The 25,112-nt window shown below is 33.9% G+C and overlaps 2 protein-coding genes and 1 long non-coding RNA gene across 4 annotated transcripts in view; 1 reads left to right on the top strand and 2 right to left on the bottom strand.

The window, feature by feature from the left end:
* The window catches only part of LOC126723393 (3-hydroxyisobutyryl-CoA hydrolase 1-like), a 108,590-nt gene that overhangs the window by 25,225 nt on the left and 58,253 nt on the right, over positions 1-25,112 (bottom strand). The window lies entirely within an intron of this gene.
* Positions 10,084-11,356, top strand: LOC126723401 (uncharacterized). The gene is made up of 2 exons (XR_007654254.1): positions 10,084-10,115; positions 10,422-11,356. It is a non-coding gene; the product is annotated as an uncharacterized LOC126723401 (long non-coding RNA).
* LOC126723397 (acidic endochitinase-like) lies at positions 20,325-21,417 on the bottom strand. Its single transcript, XM_050426791.1, has one exon. The coding sequence runs from the start codon at positions 21,353-21,355 to the stop codon at positions 20,468-20,470; it is 888 nt and encodes a 295-aa protein (XP_050282748.1). The 5' UTR covers positions 21,356-21,417; the 3' UTR covers positions 20,325-20,467.

Here is a 25,112-nt window from a genome sequence, read left to right on the forward strand (position 1 = left end):
TCACAAGATGCAATATCTTCTAAAAGCAAGAAAAGACGACTGGCAGAAGATGATGAACTCGGGAATGTAATTTTCCAGTCATTTGATAATGTATCAAAAGCAATTGATAGGGCGACTGAGGTTATGGCAAATTGCTTTTCAAAGTCATATGGAGTAGAAGTTCACGCAGTTTTGGGCGTATTGGACTTAGATCAAATATCAAAGACTAAGGCCTACATATTTTTGATGGAAAATCCAACATATAAGGAGATGTTCTTTGGTTGCCCAGATCATGAGCGCAAATGTGTCTTACTGACACTGATGTCTAGGCCTAAAAATTAAAAAAGTGTGGGATTTTTTGGCAAACCTTAGTTTTGGAATAGATTATGTTATTTTGTTTTGTTTTGGCAAGACTCATTACCAGAATTTTTTTTTTTTTTAAAGATATTTGTTTGCATTGTTAGATAATATTTATTTTGCTGAGAATAAATATGTGATGCGTGAATTACTTTACACATAGAAATATACATAACTTGTTTTTTAGCAATTATAAGTTTTCTTTGATTATTTTTTTATGTTCTTTAAAATGAGGGGTATAATAGTAATGTTATTATAAAATGATTCTATTCCATTCCTTCCAATGTCACTTCCAAACGGTGTTACTTACTTTCCATTCCATTCCTTTCTATTCCCTTATTTTATAACATCCAAACAAGATTTTTAAATTCCATTCCATTCCTTTCCATTCCTTTATTTTATAACATCCAAACAAGATTTTTAAATTCCATTCTATTCCTTTAATGATCATTCCATTTCATTTCATTCTATTCCTTTATAAACTCCCAAACGAACCCTTAGTGTGTTCAGATTATGAGAATCAATCACTGAGATGACTATATTACAAAGGTTAGGCCTTTTTGTGGTTGTACCCTAGTTATGTAATGTATTATGAACCTGATTTAAAACACTAATATTACTATTTTCGTGTATGTTCTAATAAATATTATTGTTTACTCAAAAAAAAAAAATCATTGAGATGACAATTAATTTTTTTTCCTTATAATTTTTTACTTGACAAAATTATTAGGTTAAAAATAAAAGTTCCTTTCCAAGTCCAACAGGTGTTTCAAAAAAACACGTGGTATTCATTGAGATACAAGAAAGTGATGAAACTAACAACATTTTCGTGACAACAGAGGCCAATCAACAGTTCAAACAAATTCCCAATCTATATCTCTATATTACTAAAAGTTGAAGCGTAGCATTTACTGTTGCTATACTCACATTGAACCACATCTGCAGCCATGCCATCATTTTTTGTTTCCAATTTTCTTATATATTTTTTAAAACATTTTCTCATTTAAGATGACTTAAAAACTCCATTATTTAAAAATTAAAATATCTTTTAACCATTATTTTTATTATTAACTTTCCAAAACTCTCCCTCCCTTTTACCTCTTCATCTCCCCACTACTTTCTACCTTAATATCATTCTTTCTCTACCTTTTTATCTTCCTTTATTTTGATTTTCTTATTTTCAACATCTTACTATAAATTTGACATTTTCTTTTTTCATTCTATGCATAGTTTTCTTTTTATTTTATTTTAAAAAAAAAACTCTTTATAAAGTCTAGGGACTAAAATAGTATTTTATCTAAAAAATTATCATGCGCAACACACGGGTCTGTAACTAGTTAAAAATAAAAGTTATTTATTGTGCTAGAAATAAGTCAATAAATACTTCTAGGTTTTTTATTTTTTATTTTTAAGGAAAACTACTACTAGTAGTTAATCCCAACTAGTAGTATTATTCATGCCTTTATCTTCAATGGCAAATCCATGTTATAGTAATGTTACTCCAATTACCATAATTCATGACATCAATTGTAAAAAATATTGTATCCCTAACGTCACTTGGTTTCTAACTTATCAAAATAAACTCAACCATCAAAGAATAGATGTCAATGTGGAGACATTTTTACAATGGAGCATGGCCAGAATTTTGATTTAAAATGTCAACATCATGTTTTTAATAACTATAAAATCTTATTTTGAATCAAATATCATCTTTTAATATTAATTTTGAAAAAAAAATCAATTAATATTATAATTAATGGGAAAATATACACAACCACCTATGGTTATTTAGTAAGCAAAGAGATTAGGTTTAGTACTCCAATGCATTGGATTTGTTGAGATGATGACACGTTTGGCCATGTTTTGCCATTTCAACTAGTCAAGTATGCTGGAGGTACTAGACCCATGCCAAGTCCTTTTAGTAAAATTCGAAAACCAACTGAAGTTTTAAGCGTAATAGTTAACATTCTTGTAATATTATTTTATGAGTAAATTTTTGTAATATTTGTGAAAAAAATTAAGTTTCTCATTTGAATTAAACACTACTAAGGAATTATTGAAATCTCCAAGATGTTAAGTAGAGCATTCACAACAAGTTCAACCAATGAGTTCCAATTAATTAGTTAAACTGGTAAAGTCTCTTGACAATTATCAAGAGCAGATGTCATATGTTGAAACTATCTCTAAAAAAACAATAAGCTCAACCAATGTCTTCTCTTTACTTCAAATTTTGGTAACTCACCCCCAACCAATAGTTTACTAGTAAAAAAATGCCACTCTTTAAAAAATCAAATAATACCCCAAAATATGTTCACATACAAAGTTCATTGATTCCCTTTTTTAATCTAAGTACCCAAGTACTATTCCTCACTCACTCTCTATCTCTTCTCTTTTGAAAATGTCCCAAATGAGAGAACCATGTCGACAACCACCGATCCTCTGAAAAAGTAAGAACCATTTCTCGGACGACATCGTATTGAACATCTTGGTAATGTTGGGTGTGCATGTGAGCGAAGTTCCACATTGAATAATAATGAGAAGAATGAGTAGTTAATATAACATAATTAAGCACATATCCATAAGGCTTAAGCCTTTTGGGTTAAAGTATGTCTCTATATGTTATATTAATGAGAGGTGTTATGTCCACAACATTTTTACAATATTTTCACAACAAATCATTGGTAGTTAGTTGTTATTGGTTCCAATTTGAATCTAACACTAAGATTACTTTTTTACTCTAATAATAACAACCAATAACAACTTGTCACTTAGGATATGTTGTAAAAATGTTGTGAAAATGTTGTAGACATATCATTTCTCTATATTAATTACTCAAGAAAGCTCCTTTGAGTGTTTATCTCTCTTACAACTGGTATCAAAGCCTAGGCATTTGCAGCACTATCAGAGGGGCACAGATAGGGCTTTGCTGATTACTCTGTTTTGTATAGCAAGATTGCCCCAACTTCATTTTTGCTTTGGAGTCCCCTGCTTTGTTTCTAGTGATTGTCTCTGTTTGACATGGAGTCTATATTGGCAGTTAGAAGATTTGGGAAATTTGTTCAAGCCTTTGGGCTAAGGAGTCCTAACGTATGATTGTCTGATCTGTTCCCTGCTTTGTTTCAATAAAAATAGTCAGTTAGTTTTTTTTTTTTTTTTTTAAACACCTTAATCCTTTTGAAGATTTCATTAACAAACATATTTATTCAACATGTTACTTCCTTTTAGTGTGCCTCTCTGATAGTGTTGCAAAGACTTAGATTGCAGATCTTACTTCAATCCAAAATAAATAAATAAGTAAACATGGAGGGAAACTAAAACAAAAACAAACAAAAGAAAGGGAAAAAAAAAATGAAGCTTTGAAATGAGAATGTTGAAAATGGGATGTGGAAGTGTTTATTTGGTGAGTAGGCCTTGTGCTTAATTCTTTAATTGGAAGTGCTTATTTGTTGTTATCAATTTCTTTGGAGAAAGTAACAATGAGTTTTTTAACAAACTATGCAACAAACATTTTGTTTACATCTTTTTATTTTTTATTATTTATATATATATATATATATATTTTTTTTTTTTTAAAGTTGGGCTTAGAAATTGTGGTTGCATCAAGTAGCTTCACCAAATTACAACAATTCTTTCTAAACTATGATTGGGCCTAGTAGTTTCACCAAATTACAACAATATTGTGGATAAAAGCAATTTTTTAGATAGAGAAAACAACTTATTTGTTTTTATAACTCTCATTAAATTAAGTAACAATAAATGTTTTAGCAAATCATGCAACATCGATTTTGTTCATATCAACTTTAATATATATATATATATATATATATAAACTTAATTGTCATTATACATATATTTTTTAAGAAGGATGAAAAATACCATAGCCAATAACAAAAAGAAAATCTAAAGCATAAAAATGTGTAGTTGTGAAGTAGAAGTATAGTTAATCTACGGGAGGAAAAAAAAAACCCACTTTCATGGAACTTGGAAGGATATACACGCTACATGGATGCGTATCATTTCTCATAGATTTATCATAAATTTTTCCCTCAAGTTGCATCTTACATTTTGTTAATAATTGAAAATTTTATTTTATTAATTTTTGGGATATATTTCATTAAATCAAGGGATAAAATTTAACTATAATTTAAGGGAAATGTTAATGAATGTCCTATGGGCATTGTTTTCAAAACTATTTTTAGAAAAATTTTATGAAAAGATGATAAAACCAATTAATTTTTTTGTTAGATTTTTATATTTCCCATAAAAGTAGTACTCTTATTAAAATTTTCCTAATATGATTTATTAACAATTGCCTTAAAGACACCTGTTAACATGACCCATAATTTAATCTAGCTAAAACTTTATTATCTTAGCTTCAAAATTTTAAATATTAATCCAACTAAAAATCTATTATTAAAATTTCAAAACTTATATATTTCAATTTTTTAAAAATATAGGAGTTGTGGTGTGCCTTTGTGTTAGAACCCCCTTCCCTCTCCCTTGTGTGTGTGTATTTGTTTCTCAAAATATATATATATATATATATATATGTAAGGTTGAATTTATTCAACCATCTAATTGGCTTTATTCCGTGCCAAATTTGCTTGTAATTCAGCATTTAGTAACCCTGTATTTAGGTGGGTTTGTTGTAAGGGTAGTGAGTGAGATAGAGTGAAGATTGCTCAAGAGTGTGCAAGAAAACAGAGACTCGCGGCTGGACTGGCGGGTGACTCGCGGCTGCAAGCCGCCAGAAGCAGCACACGTGCCAAGCATGCTGGAAGATGAACAGTCATGCTAGCTGGAGCACTACAGGACAAAACAGGACAACTGGCCATACGGTGAACTCGCGACTGGATCTCGCGACTTAGTCAAGCCGCGAGGTCAAGCCGCGAGCCACCCCTGTTTTGTAAAACTTGACGTTTCACATTCCTCTCCCACTCCAGTATAAATACCCCTTTTACCCACGATTGAAAGAGGGCTTCCAGAGATAATTTTGAGAGAGAAACCCTAAAGAAAAACAAGATTGTTTCACCCACAATCTATACCTTAGAGTCTCTTCAAATTCCTCTACTCTCTTCCTCTCCATTGTCAAATCCTTGAGAGGCATTATACCAAACTTGGTTCTCACCATCATCATCACTGTGAGACAGTTGTTTGGATTTCTGGGAAGCAGTTAGGAAAGAACCAATCTTCATTGGTTGATGCTACGGTCTAGTAGCGGAATCCGGTAAGCTAGAAAAGAAAAAGGTTCGGCGCAATCTCGTTGGAGCAAGAAGCTTGGAGGGCTTAGGTACATCGGGTAGATTAGGCTTGGAGGGTCTATTGCTGTTCATGTATCCCAACTACATTTTCTAGTGGATTATTGACCGCTTGGAGGGCGGCGGAGAGGTTTTACGCCGAGGGCTTCGGTTTCCTCTTCGATAACACATCGCGTGTTGTCTTTGTGTTTGCATCTTCCTTCCTCTCTATCTTTGCCTTTTTATTATCTGCTGTGGTTTTATTTTGTTATGGCTTAGATAATCTTTAACCAATTTCGTATTATAGCATGTGTTAAGTTTCCGCACACTAGTTGTTTGACATATTGCTTGTATTGGTTAAGTTGTAATTTGGGGGTCTAAACGTTCAAAGGTGTTTTGTACACGTTTTTGAACTTTCATGTTGTAAAATTATTGTGGATATATCATTACTCTATTTTTTTTTTTTTTTAGTTAGAGAATGAATAATGCATGTATCATGAGATAATTTCTATGATTTTTAATTAATTTTTATTTTGTAAATTCTAGAAAAGTCATTCAAATACTTCTAGATCCAATGTTGATAATGTAGCATTCCTAACCCTTAATATTAATATCCTAGTTTCTTTAAATCCTTAAACAAATTTTTGAAAAATTGAAATTACTAAAGTTGATATTTGTTCATTAGAGCATGATCGAAGTTGCGTCCAAAAGTATGGGATTATCATAATAGACAACATGATAAAATCAACATATTCTTTCATAGTACCCAATAAATGGACTATTAAGCCATCTTTCTTTTTCTCTTTTAATAGAAGGCTAGAATATTATTTCATAGCTTTCAATTTTTGTTTTTCATGTTATTTCCTGTGTGACTTAAAATTCACGTAATAAAATGCAATTTTTTGCCTCCCATGCTTTTTAATTTAATAAACCACCATGTCATCAAAAAAATTTTGGTTCATGCTTTGGCCCCCCTAAATTGAAATCCAGATACTATCCCTATTTCCATAGAACCCCTTTTGCGCCCCATGGTTTTTTTTTTTTTTTCAAGTTGCAACTTACGCATACGTACTTGTATAAGATAGTTTTGATTAAATAAATTCATTTTACTTATTGTTATTTGTTTCTAAATTTGCATTTATGAATATTATGTCAAAGGAAGTCTACTATAAATGAGCAAAACAATGGATACTCATTTAATTTCTTGGTTCCTCTCAGGAGAATTTTTTATTTTTTTAAATTCTAAAATTTTAGACTATTTTGTGTGTGTATTTAGGTTTTGGTTATTCTATACATTTAGTTTGTAATTTTTTTTTTCCAATTGACTATCGCTACGAAAAATTTGGTTCAAATTTCATGCCTTTTATGTGTTGTAGTGCAATCTAATTCCAAGTTACTTGTACTTATTGATTGCTAAAACTATCAATATTTATCTATTTACATGTTTTAAAATTTTATTTGTACTCTGTCTTAATTTCTTAGTATGCGGAATTCCTCCCATATCCTTTTAGATCATATAATTTAAGGTTCTTGTGAGCTTTTTTATGACTATATTTCTTTGAAAGTATAACTAAATTCAATTTAGAATTTCTCCTATATCATTTCAGATCATAATATTTAACTAAAATTCAATATGAGGGCTATGATGTAATGGTATGTAGATTATATAGCAAGTGAAATATCTATATCATTTATCTTCTCATTACATGATTTTTTTTTTGTTGACAACAATATTTTCTTGTGGATTTAATTTGTTGTGGTTTTCGTTTGGTGCAGGTAGTTTATCTTCTTTAAAATAAAAATTTGCTGCCAACATGAAATAGAATACAAGAGAAAAAGTAGGATCTAAAAGGGTTCTTACATGTGAGCTAGCATATAATATTTGGCTAAATTATATCCATTGGTCTAAATTCCTGTGTAAGTTTATCTTTATTTAACTTTTTTTATTTAAATTCTGAAATTTAGATTGTTTTAAGGAATTGGGATTATGGCTTAATAATTTGTTTTCAAATGTTTTAATTATTATAAAGTCATTATTTTCTCATGTGTAATATTAATATATGTCTTCTTAAAGGCTAAAGAACAATACAATTAGAGACACTACTCAAGCTATTTAAGTTAGGGTGTTATATATATACATATATTATTATTATTATTATTATTATTAGTAAGTTAGAATGTTACATGTGAATACTACATATGTTGGTTTTACAAATAAGACTTAAATATGAAATTTCTTTTAGGTGTGTAAATATAATTGATTTTTTAATCTTAATTTTGGAATTAATTCTTTTTGGATAACTTATTCATGCAAGTATTAGAAATGATTTTATTACTTCAGTTCATATCACACTCTTCATTAATAAATAAGGAATTATAAAATAAAAAAAATGAGAAAAGTTTTTATTGATAATTTAATTTAGAAATATTATATATAAGGACAAATATACAAAATTATGCATTTCATAAGCAATTTATTACATGATATAATAATAATAATAATAATAATAATAATAATAATAATAATTTATTTAATTAGATTTGAGTTCTAAAATTATATAACAATAACTTATATTTAAATATTTATATATAAAGAAAATTCATAACTAAAATCGTGTGATACACGGAACTTGTGGAATATAATAAGAAGGGTTAGGTGTAGTAGTAAACAAGTGATAGACGGATAGTTGGAAACTTTCACCGGTGGTAGTATAATATGAAGGGTTAGGTGAAGCAGTAAAAAGTGTTTTTTTCCTTTTTCTTTTTTTGACTGAATTGATAGAAAGTAAAAAGTGTTAATACTTACTACTTATGGCCCGTTTGGTTCCACTTTTTCAGCCCAAAACGGGCGTTTTCAAAAAAGCCAAATCAGTTTCTGCGTTTGGTAAGTTCAAAACGCAACTTTTTTATAAAAGTTGCGTTTTGAACTTTACGGTTTTACGAAGACAAAACGCGCATTCGAAATGGACCTTCAGCGGTCCATAAAACAAAACGCGCTTGGTAAGTTCAAAACGCAACTTTTTTATAAAAGTTGCGTTTTGAACTTTACGGTTTTACGAAGACAAAACGCGCATTCGAAATGGACCTTCAGCGGTCCATAAAACAAAACGCGCATAGCGCGTTTTGTTATATTACCGTTGCAATAGTGGAAAGACCGAAATACCCACAGACGCCCCTCATCTCTGATCTCTGCTCTCCCTTCGCATTTGACGCCTCCATCTCTTCTCTCTGCCTTCTCTGCCTTCGTAAGTCTCTCTACTCTCTCTGTCTTTTTTCTTTGTCTTCCTTTTCTTCTTCCGCTTCGTCTTCCTCTTCTTCTTCTTTCTTTCTTTCTTTCTGGTTCTTCCTCTCCGTAAGTCTTTCTGGTTCTTTCTCTACTCTCTGGTTTGTTTTATGGGTAATGATTTTTCTGTGTGTTCTTTGGGTTGATTTGTCATGGGTATGGGTTGTTTTGATTTGGACCGAACCGGGGTTGATTCTCATGGGTCTGATTTGGGTTTTTTTGGTTTTGATTTCTCTGTTCTTTGGTTGATTTCTCATGGATCTGGGTTTGATTTCTCTGTTCTTTGGTTGATTTCTCACTTTTGGTGTGTGGGTTTTGATTTCTCAGGTACCAAAAACACTGATCTGCTACCAAAAACCAGGTACCAATACTGATCTGATTTTTTTTTTTTTTTACCGAGTGTGGGAAAAAAAATTTCGGATCTTGCTATGAATGGGTATTGTTCCTTTACTTGTTTTGTTATTTGTTTTTGCTGATTGGAATATATAATGAAGTGTTAGTTTGATGAATATATAATGGGTATTGTTTTCGGATCTTGCTGATTGGAATATATACATGTTCTCATGAAGTGTTTTTGTTTATTTGTTTTGTTATAACAAAATTTCGGTTGTTTATTTGTACTCTTCGAAGAACTTATATATTTCAGTTGTGTTAGCTTGTGTTTTGGTTTGTAACATTTAATGTCTAGATAAAGAAATTTGGGCAGATCTATGTGTCAGGGTTTTTTTTTTTTCTCTATGTTATGGTTTTTGCTTGTTTGTTAGGTTTAGATTCTTTATCTTTAATCACTGTTTAAAGCTGTAGTTGAAGCTTTCAATGTAGTAGTGCAGTCATTTGCACTAATGGAAATTGATTGCTTATGTTTAATTTTGGATCCTTTGAATTAGCACTAATTGGTGTTTTGGTTGTTGTTATCTCTGATGGGTTGTGCATTTTTAAATATGCTCTAAGTAAGGTTGCTGGTTATTGATATTTTGTCATTACGTTTTTGCTAAATTAAAATGCATTTTGTTTCACAGTTTGGTGATGGTTGAGCTTGTTTGGTTTTCCACTGCTATCATTGTGGTTACTGCAGGCTCAATTTTCCATTTCTTGAGCTATGTTAAGTTTAACATGTCATTAAATTCAACTGCTTTCCTCTCATAGAATTGCACATAAGACAACTTCTATGGTATTTTCCGCTTTTTGGTATGGTGCATTACTGATGCCATGATTCATATGGCAGTTACTATATATGTGTGGTTTGATGCATTACTAGGGTATAGTTCTTTTCTTTTGTAATTCAGAATTTGCTAAGCTTCTAAATTCCTAATTTGTATTCCAAGTTTTTATTTATTTATCCTTTTTTTTTTATATATATATATATTACCACAACACATGTAGACATCAGTCAACTCCCAACTTATGAAACAGCTGTTTGTAGATATATATATATATATATATATGTGTGTGTGTGTGTGTGTAAGATTTATGAAAGCTTCTGCTTAATTTATCATTAGCAATCTTTGTCTATTAACTTCTATTGACTTTTTATTTTATTTTTCTGTCGAACATATATGTATCAGCACTATCAGAGGAAGCAGGGCAAGCTAATCTACAAAGTGCTGTTTCTTCAGGTTGGCCTGCCTCACTACACTTGATTGGAAAGGTATAAGCATCTTCTATGCATTTATGATTTTTTTTTCTCAGAAGTATAATACACTTTTTTTGAATGTTTCTTCAATTTGATTGGCACGCTATTCGCAATTGACACCAAAATGTGATGTCATTTTCCATGTTATTAATCCCAATTGATCCCTGAACAGGTTCCACCTCTGTATATGGAATGTGGTTTATTGTGTCATGTGCTCTCTAAAGATGCTAATTGGAAAGTTTGTGTAATTGACCACTTAATAGCTGTACTAAATCTATTATCTTTATTCTAATTATTAAAACCTAATATAAGCTGTAAGATCCCTGACTCATTCATTAATTTTGCACATAATTATCTCTCCAGGTAGTTTGCTGTATTTAAGCATTTGACTTTGATCATGCATGCTGTGAAATCTGACCTCATATTGTTGGCACAAATTCTATTAAACATTATTAATGCTAGATTTTAGTTTCTTTTGAAAGAGAAGTAACACTGTTTACATATCAAAATTCCTTAATTGGTTTTGCTGCTGACTGCTGTTGTATGAGACCGGCAAATATGGAATGACATAAACTTTGGTGAGAGTGAAGCAGACAAAGATCACACGCTGTTGGAATTGGAGGGGGAATGCTTAGAAGTATACGGGCCAAAGGTTGAGGAGGCTGCCAATGCCAAGGCACGCCCCCATAGTCTGTTGCAGCCAAAGAAGCTGAACTTGCCACTCTCATGGCTGAAGACCTCCATCAGGATTTTGTGACTATTGTGGACTTGGTAATATACTAATTTGTGGTCTTTTGATGTATGTGAGGTTGTGGAACACATTGAAAGATATTTGGAGCATTTTATATAATATTGTGTTTTGAGATAGTTTAGACTTTGTAATGTGGTTCTTTACAGCGTGTGTGGTTGTGGTATGTATTGAAATGATTAGGAACAAGTCATATAATATTGTGCTTTGGAATATAATTTCAAGTAGGTTATGTAATGTTGTGTTTCAAGCAAGTTATATAACGCTTGTTTCAATCAAGGGTCATAAAGGCCATTGAAAAAATGACACTTTCTTTAAGAATTAAGCCACACTACTGAAAATTGCAGAGATTTACAACAAAATCACATTAAAAAAAATAAGAAGCAAAGCAGCCAACATCAAATCTCAAATACGTTGTTTTTGGTTTTTAATTATGACTTTGAGTTATTTAACAAAACAACCACAATATATTCTTTAAAAACTTGGGTTATTGGTATGTATTTTATCATCTTTTTTACATTTTTGTGTTGTACAATTTAAACTTAGATTATTGATATGTATTTTATATGTTTTTACATTTTTATGTAGTACAATTTAAACTTAGATTATTGGTGTATATTTTATCATCTTTTTACATTTTTATTTTGTGTTTCATGTTGATGGAAATTATTTAGATTTAATTAATATTATTATTATTATTGTTTAGTAAGTATATGAAATAGATGATTTATAATAAGTATGAAATAAACTCACATCCACAAAAAAAAAAAAAACAAAAAAACAAAAGTTTGAAATATCCCTTATATATACATTGTCCTTTTTGGTCATTTATCCCTCAAAAAGCCACTTTTAACAGTTTTTACCAAACACTCAACTTTTTCATTATGCACTTTTTAACAGCTTTTACCAAACACTCAGCTTTTTGAAACTCCACTTTTTCATTATGCACTTTTACAAAACTCCACTTTTTCATTATGCACTTTTTCAAAAAGCTGAACCAAACTCACCCTTAGTCATAGTTGGAAACTTTCACTAGTGGTAGTATAGTAGTAAAAAGTTTTTCCTTACATCGATTATCGCACCGTCCGACCAACGGAAGGCCAGTTTCGGCATTGGACCACACAATCCGAAGTCAATTCTAGTCATAGTTGGAAAGTTTGGTGTAAGTTCCTTACATCGACCAATAATATGTTCGGTCTCGTTGCTAAAGGGTCAAGGTCATCGTGGTTTCTTGGGACTCTTGTAGCCCCAGTGGCTTCTTCAATAATGTGCCTTCTTGACTCACTTTTGTTTTCACACATAAAAATTGGGTCAAACCCTTTGACTGACGGGATCCAATTTGGTCTAATAAATTGTCAAATTTTAATAATTTATGTTTGATGGATACAAACAAATACTTTGAGAGAAACAAAGAAATAATAAGACAAGAAAAGAAGTGTAATTTTGGTTGTTCCGACTCTTGAGAGGGAATCACTTTGATGCAATAAGAGTTGTGGTAAAATTGTAAATTAGCGCGTGTCATAGAATTACTCAAAAACTAAAAAAAAAAAAAAAAAAAAAAAAAAAAAAAAAAAAAACAAGCGATGAAGTTTATATTTGACTGAAAAAACCTCCAATATACAAGCCACTTATGACTGCCAAAAAACAAAAACCAAATATATACTTGCAATTTTTTATATTTATTTTTTATTTTTAATAGCACTTTTTATTTTTATTTTTACTTTACAATATATATATATATATATATATATTTATATATATTGAACATCTTTTTTTAGAATCCAATAATTTGGGTTTAACTATAATAGAGTAATTTTATGACCGCAACAATTTCACAATAAATCTTTTTTTTTTTTTTTTTAATATTGGTAACAATTTGTCATTTAAGATTTGTTGTGAAATTATTGTGAAAAATTTTGGGAGTACCATTTCTCACAAAAATAATCTTAGCTCTCCAAACATAATACATAACCATTTAAAAAAAAAAAAAACCAAATTATGTCATACTTGTAATCTCCTCATAATTGTTGTAATCCCTCTAATTAGTTAGTTAGTTGAGACAATGATGAGTTAGTTAGGATTTGAGTATGTCATATGCGCTCTACAAAATTGGTTTCAATCACCAATCCTTGATGCATTAATGGAGAATACCACCCAAGAATCTAAGATGCAAGAGCCTGAATTTCATGCCATTGGACCAAGAACCAATTCTTGATGCACCAATGGAGGCTCTCACTCAAGAGTCTATGATTTAGGAATCGGCAATCCAAGTGACGGTGATCCAAGAATCAAAGTTGCAAGCACCAATAATTCTAATGGTTCTAGAATCAAATGAGGTTTTAAGGATCTAAGAACATTCCAATGTCCAAAGAACCAATGAGACCTTGACGATTGAAGAACCATTAAAGGCTCAATAATTTGAGAGTTTGAAGATCTACGAAAAAGAAACCTTCATGTACATGAGACTGCTTGTCAAAGAGAAGTGCATAAATATGGTGATTAAAATATCACTAAGGTATTGGTCCATTGGAAGATTTCCTTTGATGAAGATGCCAACCACAACAATACCATGTGGACAAGGTGTTTTAAAGGGGAGGGAAATGATAGAAACCCCAAAGTATGTCTTGTAATCTCCTCATAGTTGTTGTAATCTCTTTAGTTGGTTAGTTAATTGAGATTAGGATGTGTTAGTTAGGATTTGAGTACATGTAGCTCATTTAACACATAACTTAATTTATAAAGCATACGTTGAATTAACTAGCCAATTATCTTGAGCTATGTGGACCAAGAAAATTAGAGTTAGACTTCTATAAATACATAATTGTAATTCAATATTAGATATCATTGAAGAATAAATCAATTGCTTAATGCATCTCTCTCTCTCTCTCTCTCTCTCGTGGAGGTTTAGGTCCCCTTGGCCTACAACAACTACTATTGCAATTCACCATTCTTACTTTTCCACAATTCATATTCATATTCTAGCAAGTTTTTATCATGAAGATTGAAAGTTTCCTATGATTGATCTTCTATTTTTTATTTTTTAAGAATTACTAAATCAAGTTATATTTTCTTTTTTTTGTTTCTAAAATTCAAAAGTTTCATGTTATCTTACATGAATAGAGTAGATCCAAAAAAAACTTTTCCACTACTTGTTTTATATGAGATGAAAAACCATGTTTTCCAACAATTTAAGGAACAACTAAAAGACAACACAAGCCATCATTAATTGTTCAAATCTATTTTTATCACATAAATTCTTGTAATTTAGTAACTTTTGGAGTAGTTGTAAATACTAGTTTCTATATCAATAATAAGCAACTAATTGGTATCAATCACAAAGGAGTCAATTTTATACTAGATGTTGTTTCAGTTTGACTAGGAGAACGAAATTTCGGTATCGATTGATACCGGTGTACCATTTCAGAATTACCGCTATTTATATATTTCTATATATAAATATATATATATATATATATATACATACATATTTGTATTATTTATGTAAGTATGAATTTATTAATTTTTATATTTATCAACATAAATTTAAAGTCCACATATTTTATAAGCCTAAATATTAGCTTAAGTACATTAACCAATATATTAGATAAAATAAACATTTTTTAATAATTTTTTTTATTGTACCAGCCGAAATGTCAGTACCGACCAGTACAGCTGAAACAAGTCCATATAACCTGATATTTTTTTGGTACGTTTTGGAGGAGTACCGGTTTAATGGCCGATATGGTATATTTCATCGGTACAAACTGTTAATGTATATTATATTATATTATGGGCTTTAGGCCCAATTACCTTTCTTGTATAGCACACTTGTACTTGTACTACACTTTACTTGTACCGCACACTTACGCCTCCTATATAAGGCTCTGATGTATATTCTCTCATTAAGAAATACAATACAATCTTCCAGTATTTCTAACATGGTATCAGAGCCACTGCTCTGACCTTTTCTTAGCAGTCTTGTCTTCATTAGTGTGGCTTTCTTTTTAACAACGCTTCCGCCATCACACTACCGCTGCAGCCTCTCGCCGTTGAACTTCCGACGTCATCCAGCCGTCGTCCTTGGGTTCCGGACCTGCAGCCGCCGTCGTTAAGGAGTTTCACACTGCACAGACCACTGCTCCGCTGCAATTATTGCTCCGATTACGATTTTGAAGGTACCACTGAGATCGTCCAACGCCGATCTACACACTCGTGGAAGCCTCGTCGCCATCGGAGACTGCACGCGCCCCCACGCGCCGTTCAAAGTTGCTGTGCCGCCGATCACGCGCCACCACGCGCCAGCAGCTTCTTTTCACGCGCCTCCACGCGCCGTCACGCGCCTCCACGCGCCTCAACAGCCTCGCTGACGTCATCGCTGACGTCAGCCCTAACAGCTTGCTGACGTCACTGCTTGCGTCATCCGCTGACGTCACCTTCTGAATCTGGATTTGACCGTTGACTTCAGGTTGACCGTTGACTTTGACTGGCCGTTGACCGTTGACTGTTGACTTTTCCAGGGTTGACTTTTCCTGTCCAGGTTCTCCTTACCCAGTTTTTCGCGTAGATTTCATTTCTGCTGTTTGTTTTTGCATATTGTGTCTCTAAATGGATAAAAAGGATAATTTTGTTCCTCGCCCCATCAATACTGTATTGGAGGGGAATAAAAATTACTTATCTTGGTCTCAAGCTATGCGCAGTTTTCTTAAGGGTCGCATGCTCTGGCATTATTGTACTAGTGCAATGATTATTCCTGTCAAGGGAGCAAGTGAAGAAGATGCTGTTTTTCTTGGTCGCATGATTGAATGGGATAGTCATAACCACATGATCCTCACATGGATTCGGAACACTTCCATTCCCTCTATTTCCAATCTGTTGGGCAGCTTTGATGATGCAAAATCTGCATGGGATATGTTGGCCAAAAGGTACTCCACTACTCATGGATCCATGAAATATCAGTTAATGGTTGAATTGCATCAACTCAGGCAAGAACCAGGGCAATCCATCAATGACTATTATGATCAGCTTCGCTACATTTGGGACCAAATTGACCTTTCTGATCCAACTTGGGCATGCTCAAAGGATGCTCAGCAATATGCTTCCATCAGAGATGAATTTCGCCTCTATGAATTCCTGATGTCACTTCACAAGGACTTTGAGCCCATTCGAGGTCAGCTTCTAAATCGCAGTCCTGCTCCCTCTCTTGATACTGCTGTGAATGAGCTAGTTAGAGAAGAAGCTCGTCTTGCAACCCTTCAAGCCCAGAATAAGCTCAATGTTTTGGCTATTACTCCATCTACTCCACTCATAGAGCAACCTCAGCAATCAAGTGATTCCTCTGGCTCTCACAATCGTCGCAAGCAGTCCAACAAAAAAGTCTGCAACTATTGCAAGCATTCTGGCCACACCATTGAGACTTGTTTCCGTCGCAACAAATCTACTGCTGCTGTTGCTAATACTGAGCCTACTCCGCCAATGGCTTCCACCTCAGCTGAGTCCCAGTCTTCTGGATCCACTATCAACCTCTCCCCCACTGAACTACAGGAGATTATAGCTCAGGCTGTTCGTATGGCTGGTAATGCATCTCTTTCCACTGCCCTATCTGTTCTACCCGGTAAGTCTCAAACTTGGCTTTTTGATTCTGCCTGCTGCAATCACATGACACCTCACTCATCCTTATTCTCCAAACTTGACCCTGCACCACATCCTCTAAATATTCATATAGCTGATGGTTCCACCATGCATGGAAATAGTTTAGGTTTTGTTTCAACCTCTAACCTTTCTGTTCCTGGAGTCTTCCATGTACCTGACCTATCCTATAATTTGTGCTCTGTGGGACAATTAGCTGAATTAGGTTATCGCCTTATTTTTGACTATTCTGGGTGTATTGTGCAGGATCCGAGGACGGGACAAGAGCTTGGGACCGGCCCTAGAGTTGGGCGTATGTTTCCCGTGGACAATCTTCATCTTCCACCTGTTGCTCCTGTTTCTGTTGCTGCTGCAGCTGCTGCAGTTTCTTCCTTACCATCTCTTGCACTTTGGCATTCTCATCTTGGTCATGCATCATCTTCTCGGGTACAACAGTTAGCTTCTAGGGGTCTGTTGGGTTCTGTGTCCAAAGACAATTTTGATTGTACTTCATGTCAGTTAGGAAAACAACCAGCTTTGCCTTTTAATAACAGTGAATCCATTTCTAATAGTATTTTTGAGTTAATTCATTTTGATGTTTGGGGACCTTCTTCTGTTGCTAGTATTGGTGGATCTCGATATTTTGTTGTCTTTATTGATGATTATTCTCGTTATAGTTGGATATTTCCTATGAAATCTCATTTTGAAATTTTACCAATATACAGCAACTTTGCCAAAATGGTTGAAACCCAATTCTCCAAACGTATCAAAACTTTTCGTTCTGATAATGCTCTTGAATATACTCAATATGCTTTTCAAGCTTTGTTACATTCCTATGGCACTGTGCATCATCTAACTTGTCCAGGTACCTCTCAGCAAAATGGTCGAGCCGAAAGAAAACTTCGTCATATTCTTGACACTGTTCGTGCTCTTCTTCTTTCTGCCAAAGTTCCTGCCCAATTTTGGGGTGAAGCTGCTCTTAATGCTGTTCATGCGATTAATCGCATTCCAAGTGCTGTCATTCATAATCAGACTCCGTATGAGCGTCTCTTTGGGTCACCTCCTGATTATCATCACCTTCGATCCTTTGGATCTGCTTGTTTCGTTCTTCTTCAGCCTCATGAGCACAACAAACTTGAGCCTCGATCTAGACTTTGTTGTTTCCTTGGTTATGGCGAAACTCAAAAGGGGTATAGGTGTTATGATCCTGTCTCTCATCGTCTTCGTGTTTCTCGTAATGTTGTCTTTTGGGAACACCGATTGTTTGTTGAGCTCTCTCACTTTCGTTCTTCCTTGACTAACTCCTCTGTTTTAGAAATCTTTCCAGACGAGTCTCTTGTTCCTTCTACAAATACTTTTGATCCTTCTTTGGACTTCTCTCCAGATATTTTTGATGCTTCTCCTAGACAGGTTGAAGATGAACAGGTTGATGACGAGCTACCCCACCTTGAGCCTGGGTCCCCTGCTCCTGCTCCGCCTGAAGATCCTCCACAAGACATTCCACATCGCCACTCAACCCGGGTAAGATCCATTCCTACACATTTACTTGACTATCATTGTTACACTACCCTTGCTACACTTCACGAGCCTCAAACCTATCGTGAGGCCTCCACTGACCCTTTATGGCAGATTGCAATGAAAGAGGAACTTGATGCATTAACCAAAAACCATACCTGGGATCTGGTCACTCTCCCTCCTGGACAGTCTGTGGTTGGTTGTAAGTGGATCTATAAGATCAAAACTCGCTCTGATGGGTCCATTGAGCGCTACAAGGCTCGTCTTGTTGCAAAAGGTTTTACACAGGAGTATGGGATTGATTATGAAGAGACTTTTGCTCCAGTTGCTCATATCTCATCTGTTCGTGCCCTCTTAGCTGTTGCTGCTGCTAGTAAATGGGATCTTTTTCAGATGGATGTTAAAAATGCTTTCCTTAATGGGGATTTGAGTGAAGCAGTCTATATGCAACCTCCTCCTGGTCTCTCTGTTGACTCAAACAAGGTTTGTCATATTCGACGTGCACTTTATGGTCTTAAACAAGCTCCACGAGCTTGGTTTGCCAAGTTCAGCTCCACTATCTTTCGCTTGGGTTACACTGCCAGTCCGTATGATTCTGCCTTATTTCTTCGTCGTGCTGATAAAGGCACCATTTTGCTTCTTCTATATGTGGATGATATGATCATAACTGGTGATGACCTCAGTGGCATTCAAGAACTCAAGGATTTTCTCAGTCAGCAATTTGAGATGAAAGATCTTGGACATCTCAGTTATTTCTTGGGTCTTGAAATTACTCATTCCACAGATGGTCTTTATATTACTCAAGCCAAGTATGCTTCTGACCTTTTATCTCGAGCTGGACTCACTGACAGCAAGACTGTTGACACTCCGGTTGAACTTAATGCGCATTTGACACCCTCGGGGGGGAAACCATTGTCTAATCCTTCTCTTTACAGACGATTGGTTGGCAGCCTAGTTTATCTCACAGTTACTCGTCCAGACATCTCCTATGCTGTTCATCAGGTGAGCCAGTATCTGTCTGCTCCACGATCTACTCACTATGCTGCTGTTCTGCGCATTCTTCGATATCTGAAGGGCACTCTCTTCCATGGCCTTTTCTACTCAGCTCAGTCTCCTCTTGTACTTCGTGCATTTTCTGATGCTGATTGGGCAGGGGATCCCACTGATCGTAGGTCCACTACAGGTTATTGCTTTCTCCTTGGTTCTTCTTTGATTTCTTGGCGAAGTAAGAAACAAACTTTTGTGGCCCGCTCTAGTACTGAAGCAGAATATCGTGCCCTTGCTGATACCACATCTGAGCTCCTTTGGCTACGATGGCTTCTTAAGGATTTGGGTGTGTCCACCTCCTCTGCTACTCCCCTTTATTGTGACAACCAGAGTGCCATTCATATTGCTCACAATGATGTCTTTCATGAACGGACTAAACACATCGAGATTGATTGTCATTTTATCCGTTATCATCTTGTCCATGGTGCTCTTAAGCTCTTCTCCGTCTCCTCCAAAGATCAACTTGCAGATATCTTCACCAAGTCACTTCCTAAGAGACGCACTCGTGATTTAGTTGACAACCTCAAGTTGGTCTCACATCCACCTTGAGTTTGAGGGGGGCTGTTAATGTATATTATATTATATTATGGGCTTTAGGCCCAATTACCTTTCTTGTATAGCACACTTGTACTTGTACTACACTTTACTTGTACCGCACACTTACGCCTCCTATATAAGGCTCTGATGTATATTCTCTCATTAAGAAATACAATACAATCTTCCAGTATTTCTAACACAAACAATACCGGTATAGTATCTATAGGGTTGTGGCTATTGTCACATGCCCAATTCATATCGTTTGAACTCGGGGCATGACAATATTTGATAATATATAATATGATCTTAAAAAAAATAAAAAAGGGGCACAGATTACATTCATTCATGGAAAAAAAAGGGACATGTTTTAAATTGATGCATATTTTATTCGTGTCACATACATACATGTATATAAGCACAGATAATAGTTATCGAAGATGTAGGAGCTCGTCTACTTTGAAATTATTACATGCATCAATTAGAGAGTCATTTCTAGACTCTATCTCCTAAACGCTGCTCTTGATGGAAGAACTGTATCCTGTTTTGTCATCATAGTATTTCGACCACAGCATCACACCTCCATACTTGGCACTACCTTTAATGGCCGGAAGGACTTTGGAAGTTAAATCAGCAGCTGGAATGAAGCCACTCCCAGCTGCATTAGGCGAAGCAGGAAGTCCTAAAAAAAATTTGGTGGCAGGAATAGAGGTAGTCCATTGGTTCCAATACTTTACTAGATTACCTGAGCTGTATTGGCATGGAGGGTTATTATAGAACTGTACCCATACATAATCAAATAGACCTGTCTTAAGGGCAGCTCCCATATAAGCATCAGGAAATGGGCACTGAGGAGCTGCGGTTAAGTACACTTTCTTTCCTTGTTTGCTGTATTGAGAGAGAAAGCTTGCAAGCTCATCCCAATGTTGGGTTGTTCCTCCTTCAATATCAAAGTCAATTCCATCCAAAACAGCTGCTCCAAGAGGGCGAGATGAGGATTGTCCTCCTAAGAAGTTATTCCAAAGATAGGTCGCTACTTGTCTAGCATCGTCAGTTGAAGAAAGAGAATAGCTCCCTGCACCTCCTCCAATGGATAACATCACCTTAATTCCTCTTGACTGACATGATTGTATCTCAGAGCTAAACCTGGTGCACCCATTAGTTGTTGGATCACAATGGCCAGCAAGGTTGATTTGGGGTTTTTGACCGTTGCCAAAGGTTGGAAGGAAAGCTATGTTGACAAAGGCATAATTACCTGTGGCACAAGTTTGTGCCAAGGTACCCTCATTTCCATTCTGACCCCAGTAGATTGCGATTCCACCAGCATTAGTACCAACCACTAGAATCAGAATTACTGATAAGAGGAAAGGTATTGAGCTTGACGGATTTGATGCCATAGTATAGTAGGTTTGTGTGTGTTCAGAGAGTCACAATTGAACTAGATTTTTTCTCTGTGTTTGTGGTGTTCCGTGTATCACATTTTCAATCTTTTATAGGACAAAAGTTGTAATACCCGAAAAATAAAAAAGAATTAAAAGGAGGGGTATTTAAGTAAATTTGTTTATGGGTCAGTTTTATAATTAATATTACTAAGGGTTTTTAGAAAATAAGGTTGAAACCCTAGCAATATATATTTTCTAATTTAAGTTAGCGTATAATGACAGATATTTTGAAATAGGATATTACTCAAAATATTCAAGTAGAAAAGTTTTGACTACACAATTGAGATAAGAGTTTAAGAATTTTTTTCTTGTTAAATCTAAGATTTATTTGAAATTAGAGTATTTTTTTTATGTGGATATTTTGCCCAGATTTGAAACTATTTAAATACTCAATGAATTTTATGATGTGACCTAAGAAGGGATTAAATTATATTTTTAGTGTCTATACTATTTCGATAATATTGATTCTTTTCCTACGCCTACTATTGCCTTAAGTGTAGATTGTTCTGCAGAAAATTTAGGCATGGTCATGGTGGGTCCGGTTTGTAAGTAAAGATGAATTTGTAGAAGGTTAGGCATGGTCTTTAGGTCCGGCGAAAATAGCCAAATACTACGTTTTTACAAAATTTATGGCAAATTAGTATTGTGCTAATTTGCCACAAATTTTACCAAAATGTGATATTTGGCTAATTTCAATGCTAATTTGCCACAAATTTTACAAAAACGTGATATTTGACTAATTTCACCCTCTAGGTCCGGTTCTACACTATTTTTTCCTTAAAAAGTTGTACTTTTGGTGAATAGGAAAGTTGATGCAGTAGCAACATTGTATTGATGATGTGCGCATATCAGTATAGATGAAGGCCAAAACAAGAAACAAGGCAGCCTTCATCTTCTTTTTATTATAATTTTTTGTCTATTGGTTTTGGTAGGGGTGAATAAGAAGTCAATGAAGTCTTCTTTTTTTTTTTTGGAGAAACAGGAAGTCAAAGAAGTCGACAAGTCATAAATTATTGTGTAAAAAAAAATAATAATAATAATAAAGAAAGGAAACAAAGGAACACACGTACTTGAAGATGGCCCACGTGCCTACATGGTAATAGGAGTTATGGCCTTATCTCTAGGGTTTTAGTTGTGGCAAGTAAAAAAAAAAAAACCCCAAACAAACCAACAAACAAACAAATAGTAATAAAACAAGCAGTGAAAAAGATTTTTTATCTACTCTATTCATAAAAGATAATATGAAACTTTAGAATTTTAGAAACAAAAAATAAAAAATATAACTTGATTTAGTAATTCTTAAAAAATAAAAAATAGAAGATCAATCTTAGGAAACTTTCAATCTTCGTGATAACAGCAACCACATCAGTGGTTGCAAAAATTTGCGAAATACAAAAAGTGCTCAATTTTGCACATTTTAACCCAAAAAACAACTACATCAGTACTTGTAAAAATGTGCAAATATACAAAATTGCTACAATAACCATGCATATATGCACGGTTACTATTCATGTGCAAATGATTTTTTTATACTTTTTTTCTCTCTTTGCGTCATGTTGCTCTCTCATTTGTCTTCTTCTCACAACAAAGAAAGAAAAAGGTAGGTGGGGCCATGTGGGTAGTGGTTTTTTTGATATAATAAAAAATTAAAGAAATATTATTATTTAAATAAAATAGATAATAGAATAGATAAACTGATATGTGTATTTTGTAAAAGTAGGTGTGTAAAATAGGAGAAGTATGTTTTTTTATGGAAAATAGACAAGAATTTTGCACTGACTAATGCAGTTGCTCTAAGAACTTGCTAGAATATGAATATGAATTATGGAAAAGTAAGAATGGTGAATTGGAATAGTAGTTGTTGTAAGCCACTTCAAGGGGACCTAAACCTCCATAGAGAGAGAGAGAGAGAGAGAGAGAGAGAGAGAGAGAGAGAGAGAGAGAGAGAGAGAGAGAGAGAGAGAGAGAGAGAGAGAGAGAGAGAGAGAGAGAGAGAGAGATGCATTAAGCAATTGATTTATTCTTCAATGATATCTAATGTTGAATTACAATTATGTATTTATAAAAGACCAACTCTAATTTTCTTGGCCTACGTGGCTCAAGATAATTAGATAATTAATTCAACATGTGCTTTATAAATTAAGTTATGTGTTAAATGAGCTACATGTACTCAAATCCTAACCAACTCATTCTAATCTCAATTAACTAACCAACTAAAGAGATTACAACAAGTATGAGGAGATTACAAGACATACTTTAGGGTTTCTATCATTTCCCTCCCCCTTAAAACACCTTGTCCACATGGTATTGTTGTGGTTGGCATCTTCATCAAAGGAGATTTTCCAATGGACCAATACCTTAGTGGCATTTTAATCACCATATTTATGCACTTCTCTTTGACAAGCAGTCTCATGTACAAGAAGGTTTCTTTTTCGTAAATCTTCAATCTCTCAAATTATTGAGCTTTTAATGGTTCTTTAATCTTCAAGGTCTCATTGGTTCTTTGGACCTTGGAATGTTCTTAGATCCTCAAAAGCTTATTTGATTCTAGAACCATCAGAATTGTTGGTGCTTGCATCTTTAATTCTTGGATCACTGACTCACTTGGATTGCCAATTCCTGAATCGTAGACTCTTGAGTGAGAGCCTCCATTGGTAAGTCAAGAATTGGTTCTTGGTCCAACAACATGAAATTCAGGCTCTTGCATCTTAGATTCTTGGGTGGTATTCTCCATTAATGCATCAAGGATTGGTGATCGAAACTGATTTTGTAGAGCGCATATGACATACTCAAATCCTAACTAACTCATCATTATCTCAACTAACTAACTAACTAAAGAGATTACAACAACTATGAGGAGATTACAAGTATGACATAATTTTTTTTTTTTTTTTGGTTTAAAAGGTTATGGATTATGTTTGGAGGGCCAAGATTATTTTTGTGAGAAATGCTACTCCAACAATTTTTCACAATAATTTTACAACAAATCTTGAATGACAAACTGTTACCAATGAATAAAAAAAAGAAGAGATTTGTTGTGAAATTATTGCGGTCATAAAATTACTCTATTTTAGTTAAACCTAAATTATTGGGATTCTAAAAAAAGATGATCAATATATATATTTTTTGTAGAGTAAAAAAAATTGTTTTTAAAAATAAATAATAAATATAAAAAATTGCAAGTATATATTTGGGATTTGTTTTTTGGCAATCATAAGTGGCTTGTAAATTGGAGGTTTTTTTCTCAGTCAAATATAAACTTCATCGCTTGTTTTCTTTTGTTCTTGTGTAGTTCTATGACTATGCGCTAATTTACAATTTTACCACAACTCTTATTGCATCAAAGTGATTCCCTCTTGAGAGTCGGAACAACCAAAATCACACTTCTTTTCTTGCCTTAATATTTCTTTATTTCTCCAAGTATTTGTTTTTATTCATCAACAGTTTAACTGTCAGTATTATATACTTGTACGGCACAATGCACAAAAGAACCAGTGATCGGCATGCCCCAATTAGGGTACCGTAGACGCAATAAATTAAAACATAAATTATTAAAATTTGACAATTTATTAGACCAAATTGGACCCCGTCAGTCAAAGGGTTTGATCCAATTTTTATGTGTGAAAACGAAAGTGAGTCAAGAAGGCACATTATTGAAGATGCCACTGGGGCTACAAGAGTCCCTAGAAACCATGATGACCATGACCCTATA

The sequence above is a fragment of the Quercus robur genome, chromosome 4, assembly GCF_932294415.1.
Source record: "Quercus robur chromosome 4, dhQueRobu3.1, whole genome shotgun sequence".
In the NCBI taxonomy this organism is placed as follows: domain Eukaryota; kingdom Viridiplantae; phylum Streptophyta; class Magnoliopsida; order Fagales; family Fagaceae; genus Quercus; species Quercus robur.